The 18,353-nt window shown below is 54.2% G+C and overlaps 1 protein-coding gene across 3 annotated transcripts in view; it reads left to right on the forward strand.

Annotated features, from left to right (window-relative positions):
• Positions 1 to 18,353, forward strand: part of DIDO1 (death inducer-obliterator 1) — a 51,147-nt gene that overhangs the window by 26,158 nt on the left and 6,636 nt on the right. For all 3 annotated transcript variants that reach the window (XM_032387524.1, XM_032387523.1, XM_032387522.1), the window contains exons 7-15: positions 7,345 to 7,807; positions 7,923 to 8,082; positions 9,050 to 9,166; positions 9,291 to 9,395; positions 9,630 to 9,765; positions 10,167 to 10,689; positions 11,106 to 11,259; positions 11,966 to 12,055; positions 12,916 to 13,111. In XM_032387524.1, coding sequence (XP_032243415.1) covers positions 7,345 to 7,807; positions 7,923 to 8,082; positions 9,050 to 9,166; positions 9,291 to 9,395; positions 9,630 to 9,765; positions 10,167 to 10,689; positions 11,106 to 11,259; positions 11,966 to 12,055; positions 12,916 to 13,111 — 1,944 coding nt within the window. The remainder of the gene's footprint in view (positions 1 to 7,344; positions 7,808 to 7,922; positions 8,083 to 9,049; positions 9,167 to 9,290; positions 9,396 to 9,629; positions 9,766 to 10,166; positions 10,690 to 11,105; positions 11,260 to 11,965; positions 12,056 to 12,915; positions 13,112 to 18,353) is intronic.

Here is an 18,353-nt window from a genome sequence, read left to right on the forward strand (position 1 = left end):
GGGGGGGGCGGAGCTGTCGGTTTGGAATACTGTGCTCCAGTGCTCTGAGTTGGTCATAGGCACATAACAGAATGAAACGGTGGGGTGGACCACAGAAGCCCTGGGTGGCTGGCTTCAGTACAGCTCCGTCTCTACCAGCAGACTTGGAAAGCTGCCTCGAGGCTCCCAGTGTTGATGGGGAGGGTGGGAAACCTGGATGGCTCCTGTCCCTGGGTTCTTTCCCCTCACTCCATCTTTGAGGGCGAGGGAGGCCCAGGAGAAGGCCTGCTTCTCAGCTCCTCTTCACCCCTGCCTGCTCTTTTCTGCACATCAGTCAGCTCCTCACTGACGCTCGACCTGCTTCAGTTGACAGAAAGCTGGGACAGATGACTGACGGCCCTTTTCAGCACATTTACATCTCAGAATTAAAGCTGATGGATACCCAAAATGTATAGCATGCATGAGGGACATACTTCTGAGCTAGTTGCTTTTGATCCTTTTTTGTTATCTCAGAAATGTCATCTTCCAGTCACTGGTAAAATACCCGACTTCAACCTTGGTGAGTAGCAGCCTCGCCCCCAAACCATCACCTCACAGTTGGGGTATCAGGTAGCATGCACACACACAGCAGAACCCTCCGACCCCACAAGGACCCCCATCTGCCTTTCTGGCTGGCTGCAGAGCATGTTTTCCTGGGTTGGGGTGGCTAGATTTGGGGTACAGCTGGTATTGGGACCGTGGTTAGAAGTGTTCCCACATTGACCTGGGTACATGTCACGTCTGTGGGTACATCCCCCATTCTGCCCATAGTACCCACTGTTGAGGGAGTGACACACGGCTTGGGAGGTGCCCTGGGCTTCCCTCTCCTCCCCAGGCCACTGCTGCTGACCTTGGGTCATGGGTAGGGACGGCTGTCCGTGAACAGGGTGTGAGGGGACCTCCCATTAAACAGGGACTTGGAGGCTCTATCTGCTTCTCCCCACAAAAGGATCAGCAGATGCTTTGTGTCCTCCAGGTGCTGCGATGCACATAGCGCGGTTCTTCTCCCCAGTTCCTGTGTGGCTGCTTTTCACGTAGAGAAGCCACTGCCGCTTTATTTACTTCCCTGAATCATCATGTTTCTTTGTTTTGATAACCTTATTTTTTTCTGTTCTTTTTCAATGTTGGGTCAACCTCCCGCTGTTGTCAAGGCATGAAGAGGGCTGAAAACTTTTTTTTCTAAAATGTCCCTGTTTTATTAGTGTTTGGAAGTGGAATTCTGATATTCGTAGGCACAATCCCTGGTATCTGGGACCCCTTAAATGGCTCGGGGGACTTAAAACACTGGGATTCTGAACAGATTTTGATTGGAAAATGAGATTTCTAGTTTCATCTAGCTTTGAGAATTAGAATGCAAAACCCTAACCACCTATACACCCAGACTCAGATGATTTGGTAAAGCAATGTGATGCAGATAGAAGCATTTCTCCTATAAGTTCATGGGCACGCCACACAGATGGTTCACCTGCTTGTGAAATGGAACAAGGAGAACACGGATTGTCACGAGGATAACTAGAGGCGTGGGCTCCAGAGACACGCTTCCGAAGTCCTAAGTGGAAACCAGTTTCCTATAATAAATATGTGGGGGATACTAGGACCCAGGAATATTTTGTAGAAATGTAAATCCTTGGGTGTGCGCAGTTATGGATTTTATCAGTTACGTGAGCCATTTTTAATCTGTCTATTCCAGAGTTGTCATTGACAATAAAATATGGTTGGGGACAAATCAGACCTGGTACATCTGAACCAAGGTTCTCTCCCCCAGTTAGAGGGAAATCCAAAACATGTACTGATGAAGGATGATGTAGCTTGACAACTTGATGCTCTCCATACGACTGGAATCTCCTTGGTGCTCAGTGATACTCTTTTGGTATTTCAGACTTTTACTTTCCACAAGCTTAAAAAAACCCTGGTTAACTTCAGAAAATTAGGTCAGGGAGAGGTTTCACGTGTACACAGACTTGAACGTTGGAGATGAAACTGCCAGTAGTGCCCAGTGCTCCCCCTTAGTCGTGCTGCAGCCGCTGGAAGTTTCCAGCAGGATTGGCCTCCCTCCACCTGCCCTCCAGTGAACTTCATGTGACCTTGGGGAGCTGTGGGTCTACTCTGATGTCTAAAGACAGATGCTATGGTGCAGTCCCTTTGGTGGTATCTGTGTTCTAGAGTCCACGGTTCTCTCCGACGATACCACCGTAACCCCTCCGATATGGCACATGAGTTTCAGGGGCATTTGCATTAAGTTGTAGCATTCTTGATCTGAAGTGTGACGATGCGTCCCCGTGCACATAGCTATATTTGCTTCCGCAAACCAAAGAAGTTTTGCTGAAATGAAGGCTGGGCCCTCTTCTAGTGCCAAGAACCTGGAGAAGTTCAGCCAGAAGCACGCAAAGGTAACTGCTGCAGAGCCCCAACTCTGGTCTGCACAGGGCCAGCAGCCTTGGGGTTTTCTGCGCAATGGGACCCTTTGGGACAAGGGATGGACGGAAGGGTCAGTGGGCTCTCCTAACATGTCCCTGGCCCCCTAGGTGGGTTGGGTGAACTAGTAGACAATTCGGGTACAAATGATACTGGTTAAAATCTCACCTTATTAAAACTATGGTCATGCCTGTTAACCAGTTTGAGAGATTGCAGGAAAGCAGCCGCTCCACTCCCAAGTGAGTCTTGGGCCCGGCATCCAGTTCTGCGCGCACAGTGGGCCACTCACCAGATCCCAGTCGTGTAGTCGAGAGGAGGCACCCGTCTCCCCACATGGCCTCAATCCCATTTTGTCTGAGTGGTTCATGTGGTGAAAGGACAATCTGACTGGTTCTTTTATAGATTACCCATCCAGCCTGAATCAGGCTTTGGGTTCATTTTCAAAATACAATGTGTGAAACTATTACAATGAGGAAGGGTGACTTGCTTCCCCAGGTATATACTTGTTTTTTGTTTTGGGGTTTTTTCCCCCTTTTTTTTACAAGTGGAGAGTTCTGTGTGTCTCCATTAAGGTGTAAGTCACTCAAACATTGGACATCAGGAAGAAAAAAGCCTAGAAAAGCTTTGTGGAGTCCAAGCCATGACAATTTGCCTGGGGATCTTCATAAAGACGTTCTTAAGATTGATGTCTAGTCTGAAGAGCATCAGGAATGTAGCTTTTGCTTTTTTGAGTGTTAATTTGGGAATTATACATGTTTTCTGATATAAAAGCAAATTGGTACTTGGTTATGTTTCCAGGAAAACTCACTTTAAAATATTCAAGCAAGGGCACAAAAAGCAAAATGGTTTTCTCTTGCTACTGTTAATTTGACTTTTCACACCAGGAGAAATCTTGCCAGTCAGCATGGAAGTGGGTAACTTCATTGTGCACGTGTCCCGCTGAGCTGAGTGTAGAACTGCCACCCCAGCCCCAGAACGCACGGCACGGCGCCCCACTGTGTGCCCTCTGAGCCCTGGCCTTGCCTTTCCTGCGGTGGAGGCCGTGGGGCAGTGTCTGCCTGCCCTCGGCTGCCCAGCACATTTGGGACCCCGTGGGAGTGGGGGGCACATGGAGGTCGCTGGCGGTGGGAATCGGGCCAAGTTTTAGAGCCACTGGGGAGGGAACACGTGTGGTGTCTCAGTTGGGACCTTTGGGGACTCACCTGCACCATGGACACACCCATACCTGAACCCTTGTCACACCAATTCACTGTTCTTTTTTTGGCTATTCCAGCCAGTCACTGAGTGAGCCCACCTGAGACCAGTGTGACCCATCTGGGGGTTTTTAGGGTAAACTGGTACTAGTTTGGGCAGGATCAGAGCACAGAAGGTTTAGAGCAATTTGCCGCTGCCCTGAGGGTTTCTCACCGGTCCCTGTAAAGGGCCATCTCTAGACGTGGGTGTCGGGCTGCTGGGCTGTGCGAGCTGTAACCTCACCTGGGCAGCTGCCACTTCCTTGGGTGGAGACCTGGGCTCCCGGCTCCGCGGAGGCCCGCCAGTGCCACCCAGTGGCCAGCGATGCCGCAGCGCCACAGCCGCCTGGCCCTGGGACAAGGCCCCAGTCTCGTGCTCATTGGGAAGCGGCCGATGAGAGTGCATACACAGGGACCTGCGCTCTCGGCTAGGCTTCACCCAAAACAGCTCGTCTCCGTCACAGACGGGCGGCTAGATCCAGCAGAAACCGCTCCATCTGGGGCAGTGGCCTGACCCCCAGGGGCAGCTCTTCGTCCTGTAGCTGCTGAGGTCCCAGCAAGTCAGGCGGCACTGGCCTTCCCCACAAGCAGGCCCCAGAGCGTGGGAGCTAAAGGAGGCTTTGCAGCCGGACTGGCTTAGGCTCAGCTCCCGGCAGGCTGTCTGAGCACCCTGGGCAGCTTCTGGGGGCATTCGGGCACCTCCCCTCTGCTGACCAGAGGGGTCCCGCAGTGCTTGGGGGCATCAACCATCTCCTGAAGACACCCTTGTGTGCTTTTCTAGACTGATTGGTTACACGATTATTCCTTGCCCTTGTGTAAATTTATACACGGTGTAATACGTTCAGTCAGTTCAGAGGAGGAATTTGCAAACTCAGTGTCAGCTCTTCTCAGAAATACTAGTGTTTCGCTGTGCGGACATTGCAGTGCTCCACCGGCCGGTCACTGGCAGCAGCTAAGGCAACTCTGGTTTGCGATGGGACCAAATGCAGCTAGTGTCCGCAGCACTTGCCGGATTGGGCCTTTGGCACATTTGAAACATTTCAAAGTAGAAGAGGGTCATGTCCAACTTGCTGGTGGAGTCCATCAGTCTCAGAGCATTGTACTAATAATTTGCTTATTTACTTAATTGTGCCTATTTATGTACTTCTCAAAGTGCAGGTAAGGGATAACAGAAGTTGACTATAACTAGTAGCAACTAGTTCTGTAAGATAGCAACGTGATGTCAAGGAAAGCCATCCTGTACTTTTTAAATAGATTGTGTTTATTTACCATTAAACCATTCGTGGATAAAACGTCACTTTAGTCACGTATTTTGGGAATATCCTAAAAATAATCTTGACTTCGCTTTTTGCTGAAGGGGGAAATACTGGTTAGACCAGTGGCAGTATTGATCTTAGATTCTGATCGGGACACCTTGCAGTAAGTGCTTTTAAAGTTAAATTTTTCGTCTGCAGCCACTTAAATGTCTGGTGTCATGGGCACAGGTGTCTTGTACATGACCAGCCTCACTGGGGTTTCTGAAGTGCCTTAGGCCGGCTTTTTAAGTGTGCTCTTAAAGTACACTCAGCAGAGTTGGTCTTCAAGAAGGGCAGGGACTGAACTGGTTCTGGGCCTCACTTTTCACAGTGGCTGCTCGAGGTCCGCGTGCCGTGGGCCTTGCCATCCTGGCCCCTTGTCCCTGCTGTGCCACCTATCTGTCCCTGCTCCGGCTTCCTCAAGAAAAGGGACTGCCATCTGTTTGATTTAACCCCAAACTAGCCATCCCCCAGGCAAGGTGGACCTTGCAGCCAAATCTGAGCTGGTAAAAAGTGGTTTCTAAATGCTGGGGTACGGTACTGCCCAAGGCTTAAACACGCAACGTGACGAGGTACTCGGGGGGAACCTGTTTGCCGCGGTCCTGCCGCGTGCCTATTGTTTACTCTGTGAGACGTTCTCATTGCTTTGTCACATGCTTTCTTTAAAACTCCAGCTCCCAGGGACACGAGACATTGAGAGGTGTGGCCCCCGGTGACCATGGGCACGGGTGGTGGGGAGCAGAGTGGATGTGGTGCAGGAGCCAGCTGCTCCGGGGGCGGAGGGCCTGAGGCTGCCGGCAAGGCCCGGGTTCCGGAGGACAGGCCACCTTGGGCAGGGGCGGACGGGACGCATGAAGTCGGAGGGCTTTGTGGGCTGAAGATTCAGGATTTAAAGTCCTAATTGACGCCTGGTAGCAAAGTACTCAGAGCACTGTCCCTAGGTTGGATCCATGTGGGAGTGCCGCTGTTGGAAACTTTGTAAAATGAGGAAGTTGTGTTTCTCCTGAAAGGGGGGAAAAGTTGAGGTGCCAGGGCCTTTAGCTCCCATTGCAGCGCTGGCCTGCCCGGCTGCTCGAGGAGGGAGGACCTTGAGCAGTGGCTCTGGCCCTCTGCCAAGATGGCCAAGGACCCATGGTGGCCTCGGGGACACTGTTCATTGGGTTGGGCTTCTGTGGGTAGGATCGCCTCTTTTCCCTCAGATTTGAGGCCTTCTCCCTCGTTCGTTAGAACAGCGACTGGTGACTGAGTGATTTTTAATCCCTGGGAAAACCCGAAAGATCGCCGGAGCATATGTTGAAGCTCCTTATTTTGGTGTTTGGGAGGCTCCCTAGTACAGAGTTTGAGAGAAGCCTGTACTGGGGGAGGGAGTTCGTCCGGGAGTCCTTCCAGTGACTTGACTGCCACCCTAGACGGCGTCCCCACGTGGTGTCCTGGCTTGCTTACTGTGCCCGCTGTTCCGGGTCGCTCTGTCCCTCTGCAGGGTGTGGAGCCGCGGCCGTCTGTGGCCTTGCTGTGTGCGCTGGTGCCACGGCTCTGTCCCTGGAGGCCCCGCTGGCCCTGGGGCCAAGGGGCTGCAGCACTGGCCCCCAGCCGTTGTCTTGCTCACCCGAGACCTTGATGGAGGTGGTCTCATACAGTGTGGATATAATTAGTCCTTTACATCCTCTCTCTCTGGAGAAAAAGTACCGGCATCACAAAGATTTTTGTGCAGGTTGAGGGGTTTTGACTTATCTAGCTTTCTACTGCAGTCCTTGTTTAGACCAAAAACACTAATTTATTGTTCTACCCAAAATGGGGTCCAAGCAGAGGGCTGTCCTTGGGGCCGCCAGTCACACAGCCCCTCTGAGTGTCAAGTGACTGACCTTCCCTGTGCCGCAAGTCCCCATCTGCTTTCCCTCTTTATCCACTTGACTTTGATCGAGACAGCAAAGAGCACCTGCATGCCGCCCCAGGCCCTGTGGTCCGCCCTCCCGAAGCCCCAAGAATGGGCAGGGGGCAGCTGAACGTCCATTTGAGGGGAATGTGCCTGTCTGACCTGTCCTGAGATTTCCTCAATTCGTGTTTACAAAAACTGACACTTGACATCTTAAAGAAAGTGCTCTTCCACGTCATTTTATTGATGCGGTTTGCCTTTCAGCTTTTAAGCTGTGTTCATGATTTAAATTAAGCTTGTCACGACTAGGGTTTGTTGCTTGAAGTAAAAGGTTTAACATAATAATATATAGCAAAGCATATTTTTCTGAAATAAGGTGTGGTCACGGTCATCCATATTGGTGGCAACCCTTCATTGTAGCACTTTTTTCCTGGACTTAATAGTTAATTATTTTAAGTTGCTCTCCCACAGTAATGTGGCCTCACTAAGTGTGTGCGCATCTTTTTTGCAGCCACGAAGGAGGACAGGCGGGCGGAGGAGAGGACCACGGCTCCTAAGAGAATGGCCCCTGCGGGCCCCTCAGCAGGCAGCAGACAACCTCTGCCCAGAAATCTCCTTCCAAAGAAGTCTCCACCCTTCGCAAACGCAGCGGCAGCCAAAGTGGCCATCAGGAAGTCGCCCTCGGGTTTCAAGGGCCCTGGACCCAAGCGGCCCTGGCTCTCGGCCACCCCCTCGGCCGGCGCTTCTGCCGCCAAGCAAGCAGCGCTGGCACCTGGGGCTGCCGCAGCTGCTTCCAAAAAGCTACCCAGCTCGGCCGCGGTGGCGGGGGCCGTCCGGAAGCCAGCAGCCGCCTCTGTGCCCTTGGCTTCTCCAGCCCCAGGACGCCTGGGGACCTCGAACCCCGCCCTGTCGCAGCCAAATTCGCAAATTCGGCAAAATATCAGACGCTCCTTGAAGGAGATTTTGTGGAAAAGGTGGGCTGTTCTCCTTGATTTCTTAAAGTTGTTGAGTGTGGTCATTTTGTGACTGTCACGCTTTAAGGCCCATGCGGGCGCAGTGGTTCATGTGGCCTGTTCTTGTTCCTTCTAGAGTCAACGACAGTGATGACTTAATCATGACAGAAAGTGAAGTAGGAAAAATCGCCCTCCACATTGAGAAGGAGATGTTTAACCTGTTCCAAGTCACAGATAACCGCTACAAGAGCAAATACCGCAGCATCATGTTCAACCTCAAGGACCCCAAAAACCAGGTGTGTGCAGGTGGCCCAGAGCGGGGCTTGCCGGCTCTCGGGGTCTCCCAGGCACACCTCACAGCGTTCATCTGGACACGGCATCTGGAAGTTCTCGTCCTTGCAGTGCAAGCCAGAGGGCCGCCGTCACACCTTCCCTGGGCTCGGGGTGCGGGTTCGCACACACTCTCTCAGGCCCGGCCTGGTCTCACCAGCTGCTTCTCTCCTAAACATGGCTGTGAAGTTACGTTCGTAACATTTCATTGGCTCCAAAGTAACATCCAGATTCTTAAGCGTATGAGTATCTCTGTATTTGGGCTTCAGACAGCCTTTTCGGCCTTCTTACCATCCCCTCAGTTGAGCGAGCCCGCCGATCGGGGCTTCCTTAGAGCAACGATAAGTGGTCTTGAACACGCCCTGTGGTGCTCCCCACTTGGGCAGGTGCTGTGTGCTCGCATGGTGGGAGGGCCTGAGTCCTCCCAGCAGCCGTGGGTGGGCAGTGCGCGTCCAGTGGGGTTGAAAGGAGAGTTCCTGGGAAAGCATTAGCCACTTGGCCCGGTGTGGTTCCCCTGCCTCTCGCCCTCCGGGGCTCGCCGTCTTCGGGCCTCCTGTCCGACGGCCTCGCGAACTCTTCCATGTGCTGCGAAGCAGAGTCTCACTTCCCGTCTCATCCTGGTAACCTCATGGAAGAAGCTGTTTCTTGCTACCTTTATTCTAACTCTGTACCTTTTTGAGTTGATTCTGTTCTCCCTGAGGTCTTTTTGGCAGAGTCGGTGCAGCGTGGCGCACGAGGGCATGTAGCCGACTCGTGTCGGCAGTGTCTGGCCCCTGCTGAGCTCGGTCCTGTGCGTCAGGCTTCCGTCCGCTGCCGCTGGGCTTCTGGTGGAGGCTTCCTGCACTGCTGTGGTTTTCTTGTATTCCCTCTGGTGTCTTAGAGGCGGACACCCAAGTGTTTCTGAGCAAGCGAACTAAAGATGTGTGTTTATAGGGGCTCTTCCATCGTGTTCTGCGTGAGGAAATCTCTTTGGCAAAACTTGTGAGAATGAAGCCGGAAGAGCTGGTGTCTAAAGAGCTGTCCACGTGGAGGGAGCGGCCAACCAAGCCCGTGAGTGCCGTGGGGGGTGGCGCTCGGTGCTGGGCCTTCTGGGTCTCCCGGGCGTCAGCTGAAGGGCGAGGCACGAGCAAGGCCCCCTGAACAAGGTTTCATGCTCTGTGCCCTTTCGTCCCAGGTGATGGAGTCCAGAAATAAGCTGCACAGTGAGAACAAGAAGACCACCACTAAACAGGAGCCTGTTCCCGACATGGAGGACTCTCCACCTGTGTCCGACTCCGACGTAAGCCTTGGGGACTTGGGGAACGGACGAGAATGGAATAAAAGTAATTTTCCCAGGGTACTTAGGTCTCTGAGTTATCGGGCAAGACCCTGAGCTTGTGACAAGTGCTGTGTGCAGCGGCGCTCCTCCTCGCCTTTGTGCCATGGCTGTTCCCAGCCCGGGCAGCTTCTGTGCTGTTGCCGTGGAGATGGAGGGACGCGGGACCTGCTCAGCTGTCCCCTCCTCGCCCTGCAGGAGCAGCAGGAGTCGGTGCGGGCCATGCCGGAGAAGAGCACCGCACCCCTCCTGGACGTCTTCAGCAGCATGCTCAAGGACACCACGGGTCAGCACCGGGCGCATCTGTTTGATCTCAACTGCAAAATCTGCACAGGTGAGCGCAGTCTGGGGCACGAACCTTCGGAGCTGAGGCTTCGTTTCCTTTTGCCTCAGTCACCGATCCTCCAAATCGTGATCGTCCTTTCTGAAGCGTATGGATTTAGTCTCTATAATGTTGCTTCTGGGGCGCCTGGGTGGTTCGGTCGGTTCCGTGTCCGCCTTCGGCTCAGGTCGTGGTCCCAGGGTCCCGGGATTGAGCCCCGCATCGGGCTCCCTGCTCCGCGGGAAGCCTGCTTCTCCCGCTCTCTCTCCCTCGCTCGCTCACTTTCTCAAGTAAATAAATAAAATCTTAAAATGTTGCATTTTTTTATTCTTATAAGAAATTATCTACTTGGGGGCAAGCTGTGCTCTTGAATGTGTGGGATTTCTCAGGAAGGCCTTCCTCATGTTCTTCAGGTCAGGTTCCCTCATCAGAAGATGAGCCAGCTCCAAAAAAACAAAAGTTGTCAGCTTCTAAGAAGGAAGAGTCAAAATCCAAGTATGAGACCTCTCTCTCTGAGCCAGTTCTTAGCTCAGCTGATGAAGCGATACCAGAAACTCTGCCCGAAAATGCCTCTGAGCCAGACCTAGAAAGTGCTTCTCACACGCACCTGGAGAGAAAGTATTTCCCCGTGCCGCCAGGAGACAGCCACCCAGAATCCTCCGCCCTGGAAGGCCCCTCCTGCCCAGCGACATGTGGGGGCCCGGTGCTCACCACGGTCACGGTGTCCGGCCGAGACCCCAGGACTGCGTCCAGCGGGTCGTGTACAGTCACGGCCCCCGCAGCAGCCCGCCCAGATGGTGCCCACGCAGCGGAACCCCGACAAGACGTCCTGAAGCCCACTGTGACCTCGGTGACGGTGCCCAAGTCCATACTAGCTAAGCCGTCCTCGTCCCCTGAGCCCAGATACCTCCTGCCGGCGGCGCCGCCGCGCGTCAGGTGCGCTACACGTGCCACACGAACAGGCCGTGGGTTCCGTTTCCCATGGATCAGCCAAAGGAACGGGCGGTGGGGGGTCCTGTCGTTCGGCTCCGAGCCACCCGGAGTACAGCTGCACTCTGATAGTTTGTTTGCAGGGGCATGAGAAGGCCTGGCTTTAGCGTGCCTGGTCCTTATTTTAAACACAGATCTTGAAAACTGAAATGTGGTCTTACGGTCATTCAGGTTTGTTGCCTGTTCAGTTTATTTTTTCTTGACCAGAATGTCCATGGCATTATGGTTAAAGTAGCTAATTTGAAAAAGCTACCAAAACGTGCAGGAATTTAGTTTTGCCTTTATAATTCCATAAAATCTGTATATTTTGGAAATTGAGCAGAGAGAAAGATTGATCTGTTTTCTCTGGTTTTGTTTTACAGCCTCTCCGAGTCAAGGTCCCCTCCAGAAGGAGATACAACCCTCTTTTTGTCTCGACTCAGCACCATTTGGAAAGGATTTATTAACATGCAGAGTGTAGCGAAATTTGTCACTAAGGCGTATCCCGTGTCGGGGTGCTGTGACTATCTCAGTGAGGTTAGAGCTGAGAGTGAGAGCGTGTGTGTGTGCGCGCACGTGTGTGCACGTGCCCTTCCTTAGCTAGCTCTTCTACCCAGTGTCGGGGTCAGGTGTGTGGCAGCCTTCCAGCAGAGGGTCCGGATGCATGCGCACTCGGAAGGCACCGTAGAACCTATCATGAGTCAGCAGGTTAAGCGGTTTGGACACTGGTAGAAATTCAAATGAGAAGTGTCCCAACATTTATGAAAAAGCTTGGGTCGTTTTCCTCCTCCCTCTGTTCAGCGAGGGCGTTGAGCCAGTGTGTGTGCATTCCTGGCTGAAGGCGTGGCAAGGCACGTGTGACTGTCTTGGTGTGGACACACCACAGCTCTTCACTGTCCCAAAATCAGCGTGAACAGCACTAGTACGCACAACCTTAGCGAGCAGAAGTAAGTCGCTTCCGGATCGTGTCCGAGTCCTTGCTGTGCGTACACGTTCACAACAGATAACCTAGAAACGTTCTGCAAAACATACTCCCGTTTGGCAGAAGGCCATCATGCTGCGCTCATGCCTGGGGACCCGTAATCCTGGATGCTAACCAACCAATATTTAGTGCTAGTGTTAACCATTTTCTGTGGAGGAGTTGTGGTCTTCTTGAATCTCGGGTAGCTTGGTGCCTTGAAATTACGTCAGTCTAAAGTGCTGCAGTTTTACTGGTCATTTACCCAAAGTACGTTTTGTTTAGGACCTGCCGGACACGATTCACATTGGTGGAAGGATCACACCCAGAACAGTTTGGGATTACGTCGGCAAACTCAGATCTTCTGTGTCTAAGGTATACCTGCCATAGTCTAACCTCTGCACCCGTGGAGGAAGGCGTTTGTGTAAACGCGAGTCTTTCTTGATGGGTTAGTACTTGCAACGTCAGCCTATAAGTTATTAAATGTTGCCAGGCAAATGTTTAAAATGACATTTACAGCGGGATAACTGTGTGTTTGGGTAACACGGTAATGGCAGTTTTATTACGATGTATATTAATGCGTGTGCAGTTCAGGGTCGGTGAGAAACACAGGCACTATGTCTCCCCATTGTTTCTGTGACTGAGGGAGCTGGCAGGTGCCGGAAGGTGACCTGGCTCCCGCAAGGCCCGGGCCCTGGGTCTGGAGGCTCTGAGCCCCGGAGTTGCAGCCACAGCTGGGCATGCATGCATGGGGAAGGGCTGCAGTGTTCCTCAGGCGCACGCGGGGCTCAGACCCTCTGGTCTCGTTGAGCCTTCCCGTTATGGAGCCGCACTCGGCTCTTGTGTAGGTCACACAGCCAGGTGATCGGGACCACTGTCCTCACAGTCCGCGTCAGACTCTGCTCTAAGCCAGCACCGGAGCGGATGACGTGTGGTCCAGGGACACACAGAAAGGGCTGTTTCGGGAATAGCAGGGCTAGGAGTAGAAGTGGTCTTCAGGAGATTGCTGCCGAAACCAAGGTTTGAGTCCAGCAGCACGATGCTGGGGCCCCTGCTGTCCCTCCCACTCCATCATCCTGATGCACCGCGTGACGGCAGGACTGTGGGGACCGGGCCGAGAAGCGCTCGTTTCTCTCGTTTCAGACGGCCTTTGAGGTTTAGATGGAAGCTGAGCGCGGATGCCTGCTCCGAGCAGCCGCGGGCCAACGCTCTCTCGCCCTGTCTCTGTGCTGCAGGAGCTGTGTTTGATCCGATTCCACCCCGCGACCGAGGAGGAGGAGGTGGCCTATATCTCTCTCTACTCCTATTTCAGCAGCCGTGGCCGCTTTGGCGTTGTAGCTAATAACAGCAGGCACGTCAAGGACCTCTACCTGATCCCACTGAGTGCTAAGGACCCCATTCCATCCAAACTCTTGCCCTTTGAGGGACCAGGTAAGCGCCAACTTTGTGAGTGGTGACTGTGCGCACCTGACCCCACACGTCCCTTTCCTGCCAACACCACGCGGGCAGATCTGCCACCTCACCCGACCGTGGCCGTCTAGCAGCAGGAACGAAGAGTGCAGGGGGAGCCCCGTTCAGCTCTAGAACTCGGCTTCTGGGATACCGGAGGGCGGCGCTAGAAATGCCCTTACTGTTGGCATGAATTGTCTTAGAAAAGTGACACGAAGAGGGGAAAATCCCACAGCGTCCAGCCAGCTGGTCATGGCCTCAGGTCAGTGGAGGCCAGAAAAGGGCCGGACAGGAAGGTGATCCTCACAGCGGGCTTGGGGGATGCTTGTGCTTGCCCCGCAGCTCCGGGGTGGGCAGATGCCAGGCAAGAGATACAGGAAAGCTATTCTGTGTGTGTTCATTCCTTAGAAAGTGGTACTTTTAGAAGATTATTTACAAATTAGTTCTTTTAAAAAAAAAAAAAAGAGCTCAGATGTGTCAAGGGGTTGAGGGTGATTCCAAAGGGGACATGGTGTGTGAGGGGCCCATTCCTGTTAAGCCCTGAGAAGTCCACGTGACTGAGTACGCAGCTGGCAGAAGAGGCCCACATTGAAGTGTCTCCTTGGTCATGAAGTCCCCGAAGGACGGAGACACTGGAGAACGCACGGTGAACACTCTCGAGGTGCTTTGTCGTTCTAGAGCCGCGGCTGAACGCCAGGCCCATGCTGGCGCTGCCTAGACCTGGCCCCTCTGTGGCCCTGGCCCTGTCGCCAGTCCCGGCCAGTGTTCCCACCGCAGCCACATGCCGTACTCACTGCACCTAAACCGTAGCTGGGCCCAGCAGGGCTGCTCGGGCCAGGGCGCACCACCCACACGCACGTCCGGGTCCCGACTGGAGTGTGTTCTTAGCGCTTGAGCCGGGCTCGGTTGGTCCCTACGTGTCAGAAGCCGGCCCGCAGTGCTGTGGGCTGGTGTCCGTAACTGGGGGGTAGATAGCTGCCGGCACGCTACACCGAGTCACCTTAGTGCCGAGTACAGTTTAAAAGCAAAGGACTTGAGGGGGTCCTCTCGCGAACCCTTGGGGTGAAGAGACGCCCCCTAGCGGGTGGCAGAAAGAACCTTGCTGGAGGTTCTTGGCGAGCAGCTGTGTGCAGCGTGCTGGCCCGCTCCCTGGATGACCGTCCTGAGTCCCCGAGGGTGAAGAGGAAGAAGCTGGCCTCCCAGGCCCTGTGAAGAGCCTCCAGTCAGTCCCCAGCGTAGAAGCTCGTGTGGAGGATGTAGCGTAAGCAGAAGCGTAGGGCTCCCTGGTAACACAGACACTGGGTGTTCACAGAGCCGCGGCTGAGATCCGCAGCTCCCTGAAGCCGGGCTAAAGCTCCTCCCGCCGCCCCAGCTGCGAGGTCCGCAGGGGGTGAGCTTCCCGGAGACGTCACAGTCGGGAGCAAGCGGAGGCCTGTGTGGAGGCCCCGCTGGGGCAGGGCTGCAAGGAGCTGGGCTTGATGCGGAGGCAGGAGCAGGCTCCCTGCAGTGGACAGGTGAGGAGACCCTCCAGCAGAGCCGCGGCGGGGGGAGCCCAGCCGGCAGAGGGGCGGGGGTCGCAAGGGACACTTCCAGGGTGACACAGGGACAAGGAGGGCGGTGGGGTGGGTGGCACGCGCCAGATCCGCTAAGCGTGATGGCCGCTGACCCCCCGGACACGCTCGGTGACCGGCCACCTGCACTCCGAAAGCTCCAAAACCACTCGAAGGGCTCCCCGGACGACCCACAGACTTCCATCCACAGTAAATACAGGACAGGAGGGAGGGCTTTAGGAACGTAGTGATGAGTGAAATTCTGCTCATAAGCTTTTAAAGATTTTTTGTAATTTAAGGGACTTCTGGGTTTAACTGTACTTAGCATATGTTTTTTTATTCTCCTGATACCACTACTGCCATCCTTACCTGTGTGTGTTTCACACACTTTCCTAGTAAACAGCCTCGAGCCCCGGCCAGGTTCTCTGCCTGACCTGCGTCACGTACCCATAGCGTGACTTGGCGCTCTTTAGATCCAACTGTCCGTGTGTCCTGGTTTCGTGGTGTGTGTCGCGTGTGAAAGGCTGGGCGTGGGGGTGTGTCTCCCGTCGTGGAGGTCCCTGTCCTCGCAGAGTCAGTCTCTGCGTGGCACCCCGTGAAAGCGTGGCGTCCCTCAGCAGAACAGCCGGCGGACTCGAGCAGGCGCCAGCCAGCGAGCACTGCCCAAGCCTGACGGGGGCGCCCTTGACTCCCACCACAGCCCACTCTCCCGGGGAGTCCCCTGCGCTGCCCACGGTTGTCGCTTGCCTGAGGTCGCACACCCCGTAGTCGCTTGTGCCCGGGTCTACACCTCCCCCGTCTGTCACGCTCGGTCTCTGCGCAGCACACGAAGCGCAGGCCTCAGCGGACACGGGACCCCGGCTCCGGCAAGCCACCGGTCTGGGTGAGGGGCCTGCCGTGTGAGCAGGAGGCGGGGAGGGTGTTGCAGAAGGGCGTGACCGGCTCCCCCTGAAGCTCGGTTCGTGGAGAAAAGCTACAGGTGCCCTCACCTCCTGGACTCGCGGGCCCCGTAGATGTCGTCTATGTGGGATTCTCCCCAAACTCCTGCTGTCCACACTTGAGAAGCAGGACGCAGAAGGCTCCTAACCTGGGGACTCCGCATGCGCCTGCCCCTCGGCCAGTGCTGAGTGTTTCCCCAGCGTCGGGCTCCTGACAGTGAACACGGAGCGTGTGTCCACGCGTGGCCACTCCTCGGCCCACACACCAGGTGTCCACGCAGCGTGTCAGGACACACCCAGAGCACGCTCAGCTTCTCTGAGGACGTTTCCGTCCGTGTGAATTTGTAGGATTTGTCCATTAGAAATACCAGGTTGTCTTGTTCTGTCCCACGTGTCATTCTTAATAACCTAACGGCACAGTTTCAGAAGACACCTGGAAAGCCCGGGTTTCTGATCCAGCTGACGTTGGACGTTCATCTTACGGCCCCCTGTGACCCTGGCAGGCCGGGACCGAGGGACTGGGTAGGGCGCAGGCTCCAGCCTGGAGCACCTGTGGAGTGGTGGTGGGCTTCCAGGATGCGCACGGGGAGGAGGGTGGGGAGGGAGGGCAGGGAGTCCGCCTGCCGGGTGCTTAGTGCGGAGGGCGGTTTCCATGAACCCTGTAAACCCATGGTGCCGTCTTCTGCATTCACTCTAACTGCTTTCTAACTAGCTGGAAACTTCTGTGAGGTGCAGTCCTGCCAGGTAAGCGCTCCTCAGTTTTCCTGTGTGCGTGTGTGTGTGAGAAAGAGTCATGGCTGTGCCCACGTTCTCAAAGTCAAGTATGGTATTGAATTCAATGTACCGCTTTCTCCTTCGAAATCAATAAAAATATTTCCTGGAAACTGGTCACTGTTTGTTTGAATTTGAACCATTTGGTAGCTCTTGGTACCTGTTACAGGTCCACTGGGATGGAGGACGAAAGTCTCCACCTTTATTTTTTTATAAGCCAACACGACCCCCCTTTGGGCGTGCAGCCCGGACGAAGACAGACAACGCTCTCCTTTTACCTGAAACGCGCGCTGGGCCCAGTGGCTTTGTACGGGTCTTAGGGATTCAAAATTGGGAAGAGGGAGAGGTGCGTGTGTGTGCGTGTGCGTTACGCGTGTGTGCGGTGGGGCCGCAGGTGGGGGAGGTGTACAGTGCCCCCTGTGTTTGCCAAGTCTCTTCCTAGGCAGGTCATACCTCAGAACTATGGCCCGTTAACTCCCACACCGTTTCTGTTTAGCAGGAGTGAAAATTTTGTTTTGATGGATTCAGACTATAAGAGTTTTCATTTTAAAAAAATAAATAGAGTGCCAGATAGATTTGGGGGTAAGAGCATTTTGGTAGTTTCGGGGTTCGGGAGTCCGCTTTCAGGTAGTTTAAAACAAAGTTTTGTCCCATGCTGTGTCAGGCTTGAGGTGCTTGAGGGCGGCCCAGGGCCATGCTCCCAGCCCCTTCACCTTCCCTGGCCTCCCTGCCGCTCACACGCAGGAACACAAATCCTGGCTCGGGTCTGGTGTCAGGAAGTCCGTTGGCACACGGCGGGGCAGATGTCCCCAGTCCCTGGGTTTGCCCACTTTTTCTGTGCGGGTCTGATTCCAGCCGTGGAGACTGAGGCTAGAGACCTTCCACTGAGAACATTCGGGGATGCCTGCATACTGCCTACAACCACAGAGGCTTGTGCGACCCACGCAGTCCCCTGAAGACACATCTGCTCCGGCATTTCGGAGCGGGTGGGTGCCGACACCCTTGTTCCGAGTGATCACTCCTCTGGAAATGGAGGATGGCCCCCCTAGCTGCAGCTCCTGTTGCAATCTCCCACCCACCTAGTTGCTTGTTTTCATCGGCTTTATGAATTAACAAACTTAACATCCCTCAAAAGGGCGGTGGGTAAGTAAGCATCTCTGCTTCTAACGATGGACAAAGGGAGGAATTTTGCAAAAGCAGAGAAGCAGCCCTGTGCCCTGGGCTGGAGCCCTTGGTCTCCACGCTGCAGCCGGTGTGGCCACGGCCGCTGCTTCACCCGCTCGGACACCCTGTCCTCTCCAGGGGAGCACTTGGCAGTGGGCAGGCCTGCAGAGGGCCCTGGCTGGGAGTGGGACGTTCTGGAGGAGAGCCGGCCCTCTACTGCCTCCCCAGGTGTGGGCACCCATTTGCTCTTGCCCAAGGTCACCCTGCCTGCCACCTGCCCTGTGGCAGCAGAGGGCAGGGTCGAGTCGGGCGCACCCTCATCTCAGTAAAGATGGATCCTAAGGCCCGAGACAGATCAGTGAATTTTATTGTTCCACAAATGTCAGTTATTGCCAAGGTGCTAGTTACACTTCAGATATTTGTGCAACCATAACATGAACACACAATTCAGATGATAACATCTGACTACTTCGAAACAGACGTATGCATTTTTGTGACCACCCAGTTTAAATTTAAAATCTTGGCGAAATTCAAAACTAACGCTGCTATGAGTCTGGAACTTCGTTAGATCACTTACAGATCTGTGCAGATGAGGTAGTTGAGAGTTGAACGCTACTTAATTAGATGCCAATGTCCAGAGAGCTCGCTGCTGTCAAAACAAATGTAAATACTGAGTAATTTAACCATCTTACCTGTGATGACTAGGACAGCAGAGGTTGGAACCTACAGAGCGTTGCCGAGGTTAGGGTGTAGTGATTGTTTTCTCCAGTCAGCCCGTGAAACTGTCGGGGAGTTTTAGTT

This window comes from Phoca vitulina, unplaced genomic scaffold, assembly GCF_004348235.1.
Source record: "Phoca vitulina isolate PV1807 unplaced genomic scaffold, GSC_HSeal_1.0 scaffold50, whole genome shotgun sequence".
NCBI classification, from domain to species: Eukaryota; Metazoa; Chordata; class Mammalia; order Carnivora; family Phocidae; genus Phoca; species Phoca vitulina.